The sequence below is a fragment of the Motacilla alba genome, chromosome 2 (genome assembly GCF_015832195.1).
Source record: "Motacilla alba alba isolate MOTALB_02 chromosome 2, Motacilla_alba_V1.0_pri, whole genome shotgun sequence".
NCBI lineage: Eukaryota > Metazoa > Chordata > Aves > Passeriformes > Motacillidae > Motacilla > Motacilla alba.
Genome location: NC_052017.1, coordinates 5450518 through 5463917, shown reverse-complemented (window position 1 = coordinate 5463917; position 13400 = coordinate 5450518). Strand labels below are relative to the sequence as shown.

General features: G+C 45.8%; 1 protein-coding gene across 3 annotated transcripts in view; it reads left to right on the top strand.

The window, feature by feature from the left end:
* Positions 1–13400, top strand: part of ACVR2B (activin A receptor type 2B) — a 106707-nt gene that overhangs the window by 80515 nt on the left and 12792 nt on the right. For all 3 annotated transcript variants that reach the window (XM_038127253.1, XM_038127252.1, XM_038127254.1), the window contains exons 3-9: positions 749–858; positions 3129–3280; positions 4629–4772; positions 5863–6006; positions 6839–6987; positions 10558–10672; positions 12309–12447. In XM_038127253.1, coding sequence (XP_037983181.1) covers positions 749–858; positions 3129–3280; positions 4629–4772; positions 5863–6006; positions 6839–6987; positions 10558–10672; positions 12309–12447 — 953 coding nt within the window. The remainder of the gene's footprint in view (positions 1–748; positions 859–3128; positions 3281–4628; positions 4773–5862; positions 6007–6838; positions 6988–10557; positions 10673–12308; positions 12448–13400) is intronic.

Here is a 13400-nt window from a genome sequence, read left to right as displayed (position 1 = left end):
GAAGGGATACATTCCACAGGACCAAGGATGATCTAAGTCCCATCCACCCTAACCTTGTAACACTTCCAGGGATGAGGCATCCATAGCTTCTCTGGACACCCCATTCCAGTGCCTCACCACCCTCACAGTAAAGAATTTGTGCCTGATACCCAACCTAAACCTGCCCTCTTGCAGTTTAAAGCCATTACCTTGAGCTATCCCTGCATGCCCTCAGAGCTGCAGCTCTCTCCTGCTGCAGCAGGGCTGTGGCTGCTGCTGTCTGGTGCCCTTCGAGTGTGCAGAGCTGGTGATGCTCAAGGCTGTGGGAGCAGCCTTAGCTCAGCCCTCGTCATGTGTGCTTTATGGCACAATCTTTAATTGCATCATCAAATACTTCTCTGGCAGTGCTCATATGGGCTGTGAGAAAGTCACTGCTCAGGGACTGAGGCGTCTCTCTGTCGTTTTTCTCCTTCTCATTCTGTTAGCAGCAGCGGCTGTTATTTATTACTCACCATCTCATGCCCTCAGTACATATGGAAGCATTTGTTTCCTTTGCAGTCTTTTCAAGGGTCTTTGCTATCCGCTGGGGTGTTTGAGTGCCAAGTTGTTCTCCATAAGCGGAGACTGCTGATCTGTGCAGCGCAGCTGCAGGAAAAGGTGTGTGGAGAAGACAATTTGGGGCAGGTTGGTTCCCAAAGACGAGAGGCAGGAGTTGGCTGACAATGTTTTTCTCTCCCCTTCATTCCCTGTCTGTCCCTCCCTGGTGCAGGCAGGAGTGTGTAGCCACAGAAGAAAACCCTCAGGTGTTTTTCTGCTGCTGCGAGGGCAACTATTGCAATGAGAAATTTACCCACTTGCCTGAAGTCACCGGCCCAGAAGGTGAGTGCCTGGGAGGATGGGGAGTTGGGGTCTTTTACTCTAGACCCAGTTTCCAAGGACTTTAATAGAAACCTAGAATGTCCTGAGTTAGGAGGGACTCACAAGGATCATCGATTCCAACTCCTGGCCCTGCATAGGAAATCCCCAAGATTCACACCCTGTGCCTGGGAGTGTTGTCCAAAAGCCCCTTGAGCTCTGAGCTTGGTGCTTTCACCACATCCATGGGGAGCCTGTTCCAGTGCCCAGCCACCCTCTGGGTGAAGAACCTTCTCCTAATATTTGTCCTAAACCTCCTCTGATTCAGCTTCACATCAACATTGAGTTGTTGGATGTTTTGGTTATGAAGTCAGAAATCCTTTGGCTACAGTTCTTTAAGAATAGTTTTATAATGTTGTTTCACTCTATCCAGCACTTTGGATACCATCAGTAAGGGTTAAGTTTTCTTTATGGTGGACAGTTCACTGTGGGATGTTACAAAACAAAATCCTACACAAGGGGAAGAGGCAGAGTGATTTATACAGCATGGATTGAGCCTCAAACTCTTAAAAGGTGTTTAACGCCTTCCTCATTAAATTCACAGGTCATGAGTTTCCAGATACCTTGAGGATCTGGGATTTTTGCATTTTACTCTGTTTTGTTGTTCTGGGGATTAAAAGGGAAAGGGTGTGTGTCAGCTTTCAGAGTCTGTGGATACTAACCAAGGAAGAAAAGTAATAGCAGGACCTTCTTCAGAGGCTAATAGAAAAACAATGATTCTTTTAGATGTATAATTTTTAAAGTATCATTCAATAAAAACCTATTAAAACTGGTGAATCTTTTCCTTAGGTTGGTTTGAACTACCTGCATTTACTGAGATGTTCCAATAACCTTTATCAGATTTTCCTGGGCTGTCCTGATTGGTTTTTAATTGTTTACATGGGTTATATTATCTCCTGTTATTAACGTACCCGTAGCAACCTAGTAGCAAATATTCTTTCTCTCACAGTTTTTTGTTTAATTTGGCAAGTCTTGCTATTTTTTCCTTCCCTGTCTCCAACATAGCAACATGGCTCCATTTAGTATTCCCATTGTTTGTGTCTCAACTGCACTGATGTAATTTGGAACAAGAACTACTGTGGGAATAGTGCATTTGATTGTGGCTCCGGCAGCATTTTACTAAAAACTGACAACTTGTCAATCACTGTGAAAGGTAAAGCAATGCTGCAAGGGATTTCGTGCTGTCTTAATACATTGGGAAGGGTGAAGAGGAGGAAATGTTCTGCTTTTATGTATCCCAACAAGAAATACCTAGCTTAAATAAAGGTCAGATGGAGGCTCAGCTTGCAAAGTGTGGTTTGGGCCATTGTAACTCCATTACTGACATTACTTCTGTGGAGAAGAGAAAACCATGGAGCCTTTTGAATACTGTTGCTTTACATAGAAGAACTATGAACATGGAGTTGAATCTGATGTCATGTTTATGTCTTTTTGTTTTATTTGGCCTCCACAATGCAGTTTTGCCTGTTGATCAGCCAAAATCCAATGTTTGGGTAACCTTAGCCAATGCATCAGGTTTAGATACCATATATTTAACTCATTCAAGCCCTGAAAAGCCATTTTCAACTCCTTTGGTCAGTTTGCCAGTAGATACTTGGCCAATACTGAAAATCATTCCTCCACATCTTTCATGATTCATTATAAATCCCTCTTAAGGATGGGATGTTTGAACCAAATTCCTTCCTGAAGCATCCTTTGAACCCCAAAAATTGGAAATTCTTCGTTCTGTAAAAATGGATTTTTGCATCAAATTTGGCATTTTGGGGCTTGAACAAACAAGGAGAAATCTTCAGATGTCACTCCCTATCACCTTGTGTATAAAGATGCAGATTCTTGGTGCAATTGTACCTCAGTTCTGTTTTTAGCACCTAGTCATACCCTTTTACAATTACCATGGGGGATGTTTTTCATCTGTGGAGCTAAAGCTTGGCCAGCCATCCCATCAAAAACCAAAGGTGGTCCATGGAGCATTGGAAGGCTTACTTTGCTGACTCCCAGTGTAAATATGACTAAGGACCATAAACACAGAGGAGAAAGCTTTGTCCATCAGTATGAATCAGGCTGTAAAGATGATTTTGAGCCTTGGGGCTATCATCATGGGACATGCCAGCCAGCACTGTCATCTTTGGAGTGGAGGGACAGATGGGGTTTGGTTGGCTCTGGATGTGCAGCTGACAGTGCTGCTGCATTCCTGAAGGTTCTTTTCCCTCTCTTACCCTGCTCTTTTCTCACAGTCATATACGAGCCGCCGCCGCCAACGCCCTCCCTGCTCAACATCCTGGTGTACTCCCTGCTGCCCATCGCCGTGCTGTCCATGGCCATCCTGCTGGCCTTCTGGATGTACCGGCACCGCAAGCCTCCCTACGGCCACGTGGACATCATTGAGGTCAGGGCCTCGCTCTCCTTTGTTTGGGCCTTGCAAAAGGCATGGGAGCTGCTCAGTGTGTGCTCACACCCACTTCTGCCTCACTCTTTTCAGGTGGCCTTACTCGTCTTCTCTGCCTTTTGAAGTTGGTAACACAGTTGGCCTTCATGGACGTGTCAGACTGATGGGTTTAGGTGGGGTTACCACCATGTCTGAGATAGCTGAGGGATGGAATTAGACAGCCCTGCTTGGTGGCTGCCCTTCCTCCCAAACTCCCAAACCCATTGTCTGATCTCAGCCAACTTTGGAGAGCATCAGAGATCTAAGAGAAGATAAATTTCCTGCCAGCTCTATGAGAGGAGGGAAGATGCTTTCCATGATGAAGCTCAGGTTTTATGAGCCCTCAGAGAATGAGTGCAGGAGGCTTTGGGGTGACCTAACTGCAGCCTTCCAGTACCTGAAGGGAGCCCACAAGAAGAATGGAGAGGGACTTTTTACAAGAGCACGTGGTGACAGGACAAGTGGGAATGGGTTCAAATTGAAAGAGAACAGGTTTAGATTAGGTATTAGGAAAAAATCCTTCCTTGTGAAGGTGGTGAGGCCCTGGCACAGGGTGCCCAGAGAAGCTGTGGCTGCCCCATCCCTGGCAGTGTTCAAGGCTGGATTGGATGGGGCTCTGAGCAACCTGACCTAGTGGAAGATGTCCCTGCCCATAGTAGGGGGGTTGGAATGGGGTGATCTTTAAGGCTCCCTTTGAACCCAAACCATTCTATGATACTGTGAACCTTTCCCACCTGAAAGCATGGGAAAAGGACAGAGCTCCAACCCCACACGTCCTACATGGTCACATTGTTCTCCTGGACAAATGCAGAGTTTAAACAGATCTGATCTGTATGATGCTGACAGACCTGTTCCCTGCCCATGGCTGGGGTGACATGGAACATGCTAGAGTAGTGAAGAGCAGTGGGAGGTTTTAGATGTAGTTGGCTCTCTGGTCACAAAGATCTAAAGGTTCCCACTTCCAGCAGGAGGTAGCCTTGAGGACGTCGGTGCTTTACACCCAAAATAACTTTTGCTTTGAAAACACGGGAGAGTTCAGGTTTTGCCCAGAGCATGGCAGGCAGTAGTGTCACAAAGTGACACTTGGAGGTGTAGATTGTTATATGTGCTCTATACCAAAACCCTACAGAGCAAGAAAGACAGAGAATTTCAGGCAGTTCTTACTCCAAACAGTGCACCTAAATAATTTGTATTAAATAAATGTTATCTCTTCACACTTCTTTCCTCATGTGCAGTCTCTTGATTCCTCCCCTCCCTTTATTTTACAGTCCAGCTTCAGCTGGTGACAGTGGTTTTTTCTCTTGTGCAGGATCCTGGCCCACCACCCCCTTCTCCCCTGGTTGGCCTAAAGCCCCTGCAGCTCTTGGAGATCAAGGCAAGGGGACGCTTTGGCTGCGTGTGGAAGGCTCAGCTGATGAATGACTATGTAGCAGTGAAAATCTTCCCTATTCAGGTGAGAGAGACACTGCATTAGGTTCTTACTTGCCAGGGGCTTCCCCACCAGTGCTGAGATGTTCTAAGTGCCTGTAGAGATTATGGTTTTTGAGACCATAACAGAGATGCATTTGGGCTCTTCTCCTGGGGGAAAAAGTTCAAGGACCCTTCCTTCCTACACTTCTCCCTGCGTTATCTCATTACCAAATGCTTCCTGTAGTAGTGCTTGTTGTGAGAAGGGCAAAAACAAGCACATTCTGAAATCTACAGGGTATGTTAACTTCCCTGCAAATGCCTGTGTTGTTTAAATCCAGCAAGGCAGGGAGCAGCTGCGGTGCCCAGAGTGCACACAAAGGGGAAGAGCCCTGGCTTTGTGTGTCCTGCCTGGGTGGGTTGTAAATCTGGATCCAAACCTAGTGAGCAGTTTACAGCCTCCAAAGGCAGAGCTCTGGTGCTGTGAGAGCTAATTGTGCTGCAGTGTTTCTGTCAGCTCCTGTCTTCTGCTCTAGGAAACCTTTGAACACTCCTGACTTCATTCTCTAGGAATTGCAGATGAAAAGAATAAAGCAATCAAAAGTCAAGTGAACGAAAAATTACTAAAACATCTTCGTGCTCCTCTGCTGTCTCCTTCATTACTTTTTCACCTCATATTTGTTGTCATACGTTGCTAAAGGGAATCTGCACATCTTCTGTCCAAGGCAGCTGTGACCTACTAGTAAATATTCAGTAGAGCCTAGATTAGATTTTGCAATTGCAGCAATTACACTGCAAGGCTGATCCTGAGTGCTGTATGCTCAGGCTTTCTTCTTGCAAGTATCCTTAGGAAATCTTGAAAAATATTATTTCTCGGTAAGGTTGAGTTTGGCTTCCTCTCCTCTCCCCACACATGTCCTTTAGGAACAGCTGAGGATAATTTTGGAGAGGGGAGACTGAGGACAGCAACTTGTCTTTCTTCTTTAGGGAAAACAGCCTCCTTTTGAAGGGATGCATCACATTCTAACACAGGAGCATGATTTTTAGAGTAGTGTGAGCAGCTCTGACTGAACTGAAGGAGCTGTTTGCTTTAAAGGGAAGCGTGATCTTTGATGGTGCATTTCTCCCTGCTTCAGGATAAGCAATCTTGGCAGAGTGAGAGGGAGATTTTCAACACTCCTGGCATGAAGCATGAAAACCTTTTGCAATTTATCGCAGCAGAGAAAAGGGGGACAAACCTGGAGACAGAGCTCTGGCTGATCACAGCTTTCCACGACAAGGTAATGTATCATTGGACATACATTTTGGGAAGGCAGAGAGGGAGCTGGGTGTGGTACAGCAGGATTATAATCCCTGTAATCCCCCCAGTGTGTTCTTAGTGGACCATGATTCTGTGCTAGCAAAGTGCTCCTGCTCCCCTGCCCTTCCTTTAGTTTTCAAGGCTTTCCTACACAAATAAAGGATTAATAAAAGTGGGATTTAGGAAGGGAGAGAGGCACAAAAGGCCACAGCTGACATCTGTAGTGGTCACCATCTCTTGATGTGCATAGATGAGCATCATGGGAGACAGATTTCACAGACCCAACTTGCCCCTTGCAGATGGGCTCCATGTTTGCTTTTGAGGTTTGGGGCACATCTCCGCCTTCATGGATTGCTTTAGTTATAAAGCATGAATAACACTTAAAACAAACGTGCAAATCTGGGGTTGAGCCAGCAGTGTTATCACCCTGGTAAATCCAAGGTCTTCTTGAGTCAATCATTGCCACAGCCAGCTCATACAATGCTTCATCTTGCATAGAAGGCTTTCCCCTTGCTGAGGTTGGATGAATTGCTCAGGTTAAAGATGATTTTTTCCCTTCCTTACCTCCCTCCCCTTCCCTGGCAGATAAGTAGACATCAGGAGGTCTGTGCTGTCAAGGGCTGAAAACTCATGGAGACTTCTGATTTTTATTTCTTCTTTTTGCTTTCATTAGTGGTTCTCCCCCCCACCCCCGTTAAATCAAGGCTCAGATTTTTCAAGCACTCTCCAAACCATTCTCTAAACTGATGAGTTGGCACATCTGTCACATAGAGGGGTCTGTGATTAAGAACTGACAATGTCCTGTTCTGCAGGGTTCTCTGACAGATTACCTGAAGGGCAACATTATCAGCTGGAATGAGCTCTGCCATGTTGCAGAAACAATGGCCCGTGGCTTGTCCTACCTTCACGAAGACGTCCCCTGGTGCAAAGGTGAAGGACACAAACCTGCCATAGCACACAGGTAAAGCCTCTTTTGTTGACACTGTGTTTGAAATTATGCTGTTGAATGGAGGAGGAAGTTGTGCTTTTAGGAAGTAAAGGCCTTTTAACCCAGCAAATCCTGTGCTGAGACAAGAATTTTTTCAACCACATATAAAAGGGTGAGGGGCAAATAAGTGTCTTGCCTGTGGAATAGCACAGTTGGTAGTGGCTGATGATGAATGTCCAAGAAGCAAGGGCTTCCCTCTTCTATCAACTCTTCCCTTCTGGTGGAAAGGGAATTCTGGTTCCTGCAGAACCACTCTCTGAAAGGACTTGGCTTGATAATATCATTACACTGTGATCTGTGTATTTCTATGGCTGTACCAGGAGCTGGACCCTATTTTTCCCAGATTTAGACTGATAACTCCACTGTGTGTCTTCCCACAGAGCCTTTGATCATTAGGTAAAAAAATGGAGAAACTGTGGAAAGGCAGAAAATGGCTGCTAGTTACTTTTCCCTGTAGTTTTATAAGGCCCAAATCATGGCAGGGTGCTTATGAGAGACACCACAGCAGGTACCACCCTGCTCCTGAGACCTCCTGGCACTCGCTTCAACCCACCTGGGTGGCAGTGCAGAGGGGACAGCAAGAAAGCATTTGGGTTAAACCATCCTCATGCTTCAGCCCTTGTCCAAAGTGCCACGCTGCTTGCCCTAGATTAAAGCATCTCTTCTGAGTGGTTTGCTCGTGGCAGGGCAGGATGGGGGAGATTTCCAGAAGGGATTTACAGGCTGTAATCCGTGGCCATACTCCCCCTCCACCCACCGCATTTCATCTAGGAGGGACTTAAACCCCACGTCCAGCTGCAGCAATTTGTACCTGATCTAGCAGGCCGGGCTTCGTGTATGGCAAGATAATCCCTGTTTTTGCAAGGGTATCCCTGCCCCCAAAACACCCCACCTCCTCAAACCTGAAAGTTTTGGAGAGCTGGGGGCTTTTGAAAGAACCTGCAGCTGCCTTTGTGCTGCTCCTGGAGCTGACCCCTGTGTCCCTGACATTTGTCCCTGTAGAATAAAGGCAGTGGTTTATAGATGAAAATTCCTGAGGGTGGGGAACAGAGGAAGGCTATAGAAAGGCTTTAAAGCAACAGATCGTGCTCATTAGTGTCCCTGTCCATTTAGCAAGTGATAAAAGCTGCAGAATGCAGCGTTTGTGTGAATGTAGCACATACCTAGTGGAGGAGGGGTTTCAGGACACAAGGGATTTCCCTCGGATTACCCCACTCCTTTTAATTTTATTTTTGAAAGAAAGCACTAAATGCGTTTTAAATCTAGGGAGGGGGGCGTGGGGGGTGTTTTTGAATGGCTTCCCACAGTGCACATGGATGGAGACGCTGGGGTTGCCAGGTGGGACTCCCCAGTCACTGCCGGGCAGGGGTTCAGCCAACTCCTCTCTGGCCCCCGGCACCACAAGGAGGATTAAGGTTATGGAATCACTTGTTGGTGCAAAAGTGCCCCCACGTGGAAGCTGCACATAAAATCTCTGGTGTCTCAATCGAATTAACTCACCCATTACTCATAGTCTGCTTGTTCTGTATTCCCTAGTTTGAAGTGCTATATGAAAAAAAAAAAATTCTTCTTTTCACGCCACTTTTCTTTGGCAGTGACCATTTTAGGATGGTCTAATGCATATGATGTTATGGGAAATCTACTTGGCACGGCTTGGATTTAGTCCTTCTCCCTGGCCTGGATACATTTGCATTGCAGCTCAGACTTGCCAGTTCAAGGTGGTTTGTGAAAGGAAGGAAGGAAAGCGTGGAAAAATGGGGAAATGTATGGAAATGGGGGAAAAATATGGAATTGCAAAGGGAAATCCCTGCATCGTGTATCAAGATGTAGGAGTTAACTGTTGCATGCCTGAAGGGCACTGCAGGTGAGGAGCAGCAGCACATGCTGGTACAGTAATGCTGGTTTGCATCTTGTTTCACCTTGGAAACACATCGCAGGCAGATTGTCTGATGATTTCTGTGTGGTCCTCATCGAGCCACTGCTTTGCAAAAATCTCGTGCACAATCTGTACCATCCTGAGGGCATAATCCCCTAAAGCTGAACGAGCAAAGGCGTTTATCCATGTCATTAGATGATGGCTGTTTCCTAAGCCTGTGGGGAAACTGCTGTGGCATGGAAGCAAGCAATCTCTGGGATGCCAGATAGTGGGAAATGCAGCTCTTCTGTGTAATGGAGGGGTACAAATGTTTGGGAGGCTCTGCAAAGCTGTACTGAGTCCTCAGAGCTGATGGAGGCTGGTTTCTGCTGGGGTTCACTGGCTGCACAGTGCCCTCCAACTTCACACCCACTTCCCCCATCTTAATCCCCAAGCCAGAAATGCCCATCACGCTGTGTTTAGCTTAGAGAGGATAAATCCTCTCTTCTGATATTTTAAGCTCAGATTCAGGGGCTGGGTGATTTTTGCTTGCAGTGCTTTGAGCTGATGCTCTGGCATCTGAGGCTGCAGGGAGCAGCCCCTTCTCTATGGTCCAGCAGTTTCTCTCTTCACAAAGAATTTTGACAGGTCTCTCTAGTGCAGAACAATCGTATCTGCCCTCATTAATTATTTTGTGCAGGCCTGCAATGTCCTGCAATCAGCAGGGTCACCGAGTGAATTGATGATAGGGAAGTTATAATGCTGAGCATACAGGACAATTGCCATCTGCTGTCTAAGGTCTGTAATTTAATTAGATTGCCAAACATTCCTTTTCAGATGAAAATGCAGGAAGCCCAGGGAACAGGGCTCGACTGGTTCGGCATTTCAGTGTGATCTCCCCCACCCCCCACCCTTCCCAGCCCCTGCAGATTTACCTGAGCTGCCCTGAAATGATCCTGCTGCAGCACAGGACTGACACAAATGTCCCCTTCAAGCACAGAGCCACCATCTCTACTGCAAATTCTTACACCTGCCTGTCAGCCGCCTGCTCTGACCCTGACAGCGTGTCTGTGTGGCCTCACCCCCTTCCCTGCTTGCCTTCCAACCCTCTGAATTCTCCAGGGAAGATCAATCCAGCAATTACAGCAGAAGGCTGATAGATGACTATGGCAAAAGTCTGTTGAAGCATGTAGTCAGGGTGGAGAGAGTCTCACCAGCACCTGCTGATTTCCAGAAAGATCTGATTTTGTAGATAGGAGCAAACATCCTTACTAGGATAAAGAGTAATCTACTCCCTTAACCTGCCTTGGTTTTGTTCTTGGGAATGAGAAGGGCCCAGAAGATGGGGGTCCAGAGCTGGTGCTTGGAGCAAGAAATGGTGCCTTATATACAGATTGCTCTAATTAAAAGAGTCCCTTCAGATCAGGTTTTACTTTGAGACTAATTCACTGAAGAGTTTGGCTTACTCTGTGCTGGTCAGCTCAGGGCTGCTTGGTCATGTTTTGGGGACAAGGGCAGTGAGGAGCAGCCAAGTTTGCAGCACTGGCCATGCTGGAATTCTGGGGGAGAAAGGAAGAAAGGAGCTGACTTACTGGGAGCTGCTGAGCCTAGAGACAATGTGTGTGCTGCAGTGTGATTTAGACACATGCCATGATAAACCATTCACTTACTTCTTGCCTTGTCCATAGGGACTTCAAGAGTAAAAATGTCTTGCTGAAGAATGACTTGACAGCTGTGCTAGCTGATTTTGGACTGGCTGTACGGTTTGAACCTGGAAAACCTCCAGGGGACACTCATGGACAGGTAATCATTACCTTTAACTTTATAGAAAGTTGGCCTTGCCATAGCTTCTCTGGAGTGGAGGCTAGTTTGTGTAGATGCATTTAATTCTCTTTGAGATATGTATTTTTTCCATAAAAACTTGTGCTCAGACATAAATTCTGAGAGCTGCTTGAATCTGGGTGAGTGGGGAGGGTGCTCAGACTTTCTGATTGCTGTGCAGGTGAGGTCCTCCCCAGCTCTGGGGTCAGGTGGCTTCCTCCTTCAGACACGGGGCTCATTGTCTCTTTATTGCTTCAGTATAAATATCCACAGAATCACAGAATACCATGTTGGGAGGCACTCAAGAATCATCTGGTCCAACCTTTCTTGACCAAAGCAAGGCAAGACAGCCCAGCTGAATCTTAGAAGTGTTTAGTTTTGGAGTCTGCTGCACATACCACTTCTCCTAACACAAATATTAAAGCTCCTAAATATTAATACTGATACCACAATACTAGTATTATTAATCCTAAAATTATTGATTTAATTTTAAGAATTCAGCCAGGCTGGCTGCTTGGCTGGCTGACCTTTGGCACAGCTGGCTGTACACTGTGTAAACAATATACTACAATTTTATGGGTTCTTAATTTTCTGCCTTTGTGTTGTAGCAAGCATCCCCTCATTCTGCTCTCATGCCAGGACAGCAAGTCCATCATCCCCTCCTTGTGCCTCCAGCACTCTCTGAATTTCCATCTCCAATGCAGTCTCCCTTTTTTACTTTATCTCAAAAGGAATGAGCACTCTTCTGGGTTAGCCTTACTCATCTTTCCTCATTTTTGTCACCCTTTTTCTTGACTTTTCCAGTATTTTGCACATCTTTCCATATCCTGGCTTCACTCTGATCCCACTGCCTCAGCTAACAGCAAGAAGAGATGAGAATTTCCTTAAAGGGAATTTTTCAAAGTGTTTCAATTCTCAAGAAAGGTGCTTTTTCCCTTGCTGTCCTGTCTACTCTCCTACATTAAACATAACAATGGAGGCACTATAATGCCTATTCCCTCAAAACAAGAGGAGGTCCAAACCATGGCAAGCCAGGGTTCATGTTTTACTATTCTGTGGATGCAGGAGACTTGTTTTATCTAAGCGGTCAAAACAACACCTTTTCCTAACATTTCAGGATATATTATTTTTTCTCTCTCTTTTTTTTTTTTTATTCTGTTTTTGTTTATTTGGAGGATTGTTTGGATTTGGAGTTTTTTGTTGAGTGGGGTTTTTTTTTTTGGAGTGAAAGAGGATTGAGCTTTCAACAATTGAGATAACCAAGCCAGACTTGACCTCAGGGTGTTCTGTGTCTCTCCAAAGCCAGCATTTTCTCATGCAGAGTGTTCTGCCAGAGCAACATGCAGCAGGATGCAGACCTGCAGTGTGCACTGAATGAGTATCACACATGTAGCCTTGCACTTTGGCTTCCTCCTTTATGTTGCTTATCTGGACTGGAGTGATCTTAATGAGAATCAGTGTCAGAAGAAACAGCTCCCCTTTGCTTGTTTTTCAAGCAAGGTGCACCTTTAGCAGCAGTGGCCTCCAGGCTAATGAAACCAGCTGTCACTCACCTCCAACCAGCAGAGGCTGAGGGGCCCAAATGCAATGTGACTGGAGCTGTGTTTTTTCTCTGTAGGTGGGAACAAGGAGGTACATGGCTCCTGAAGTGTTGGAGGGAGCAATCAACTTCCAACGAGACGCCTTCCTGAGAATAGACATGTATGCAATGGGACTGGTGTTGTGGGAGCTAGTCTCCAGATGTAGAGCAGTTGATGGTAAGAATAAAGATCCTCTCTTCCCCGGGGAGGGTTCTCTTTCAGTGTGGTTTAATTGGCCAGAGAATGGATCTATCTCTGTTAAAAAAAAAATCAATGGCATATTTTTATTAAAAGCAGCTAACCTGTTTTTCCTTTGTTTTTTTGACATAAGGTGTTACTCTCTGTATATAATAGCCTTTGTAAGTGTTCCAACCTCAAAGTGCTTTTTACTGTGTTGGTTTCACCTTGCAAATTGCTGAGAATTCAGAGGGAGAAGGTGATCCCTACAGGATGGGTGTCCTTTACTCCTGAGCCTGCCCTGTGCTGCTCTCAGTGGCACTCTACATTTCTGCCTGTGACCAGGGCATGCCTTGGGCTCCTGAGAAGAGCCACACAGCCAGCCTGGCTGTCACCTTGCTTATGCAGGGCAGTGGGGTAGCCTGAATGGAAAGCACCTTATAGCAGGAACACGTGGCTGGAAGGATCTTCCTGGGTCAGCAAGCCCAATTCCCTGCTATTATAAGTCATTAGTTACTGATCTTTTTGCTGATCAAGGCCTCTCTCAGCAGTGGGCTAGGTTTGTTGTTTTATTTACAGCTTTGGAGGATCTCACTTTCTTCTGAAGGATCTAGAAGTATGAAGTTCATGGTGTCTCCTTTCTCCTTTTTTTTTTTAATCCTGAAATGATGCTGTGAAGTGGGCCATCTTTTCTGTCCAATAAGCACATCTGTCCTTCAGTGACATTTGCCATGTTCAGGACAGGGAAGCAGTCACATCATTGTAGTAGCTCCAAGGCTGCTTCCTCCAACTTTTTTCTTCTTGTTTACATATGGGTGCTCTGAACTGAACATCAAGTTTATAAAACAACAGCACCTCACCTAGACTTGAAATGTTTTTGTTAGCATTACAGTAGGACTGAAGAGTGTGATTGTAGTTAAAATGCCTCCCATAAGTGTGTGGTAATAGAATGT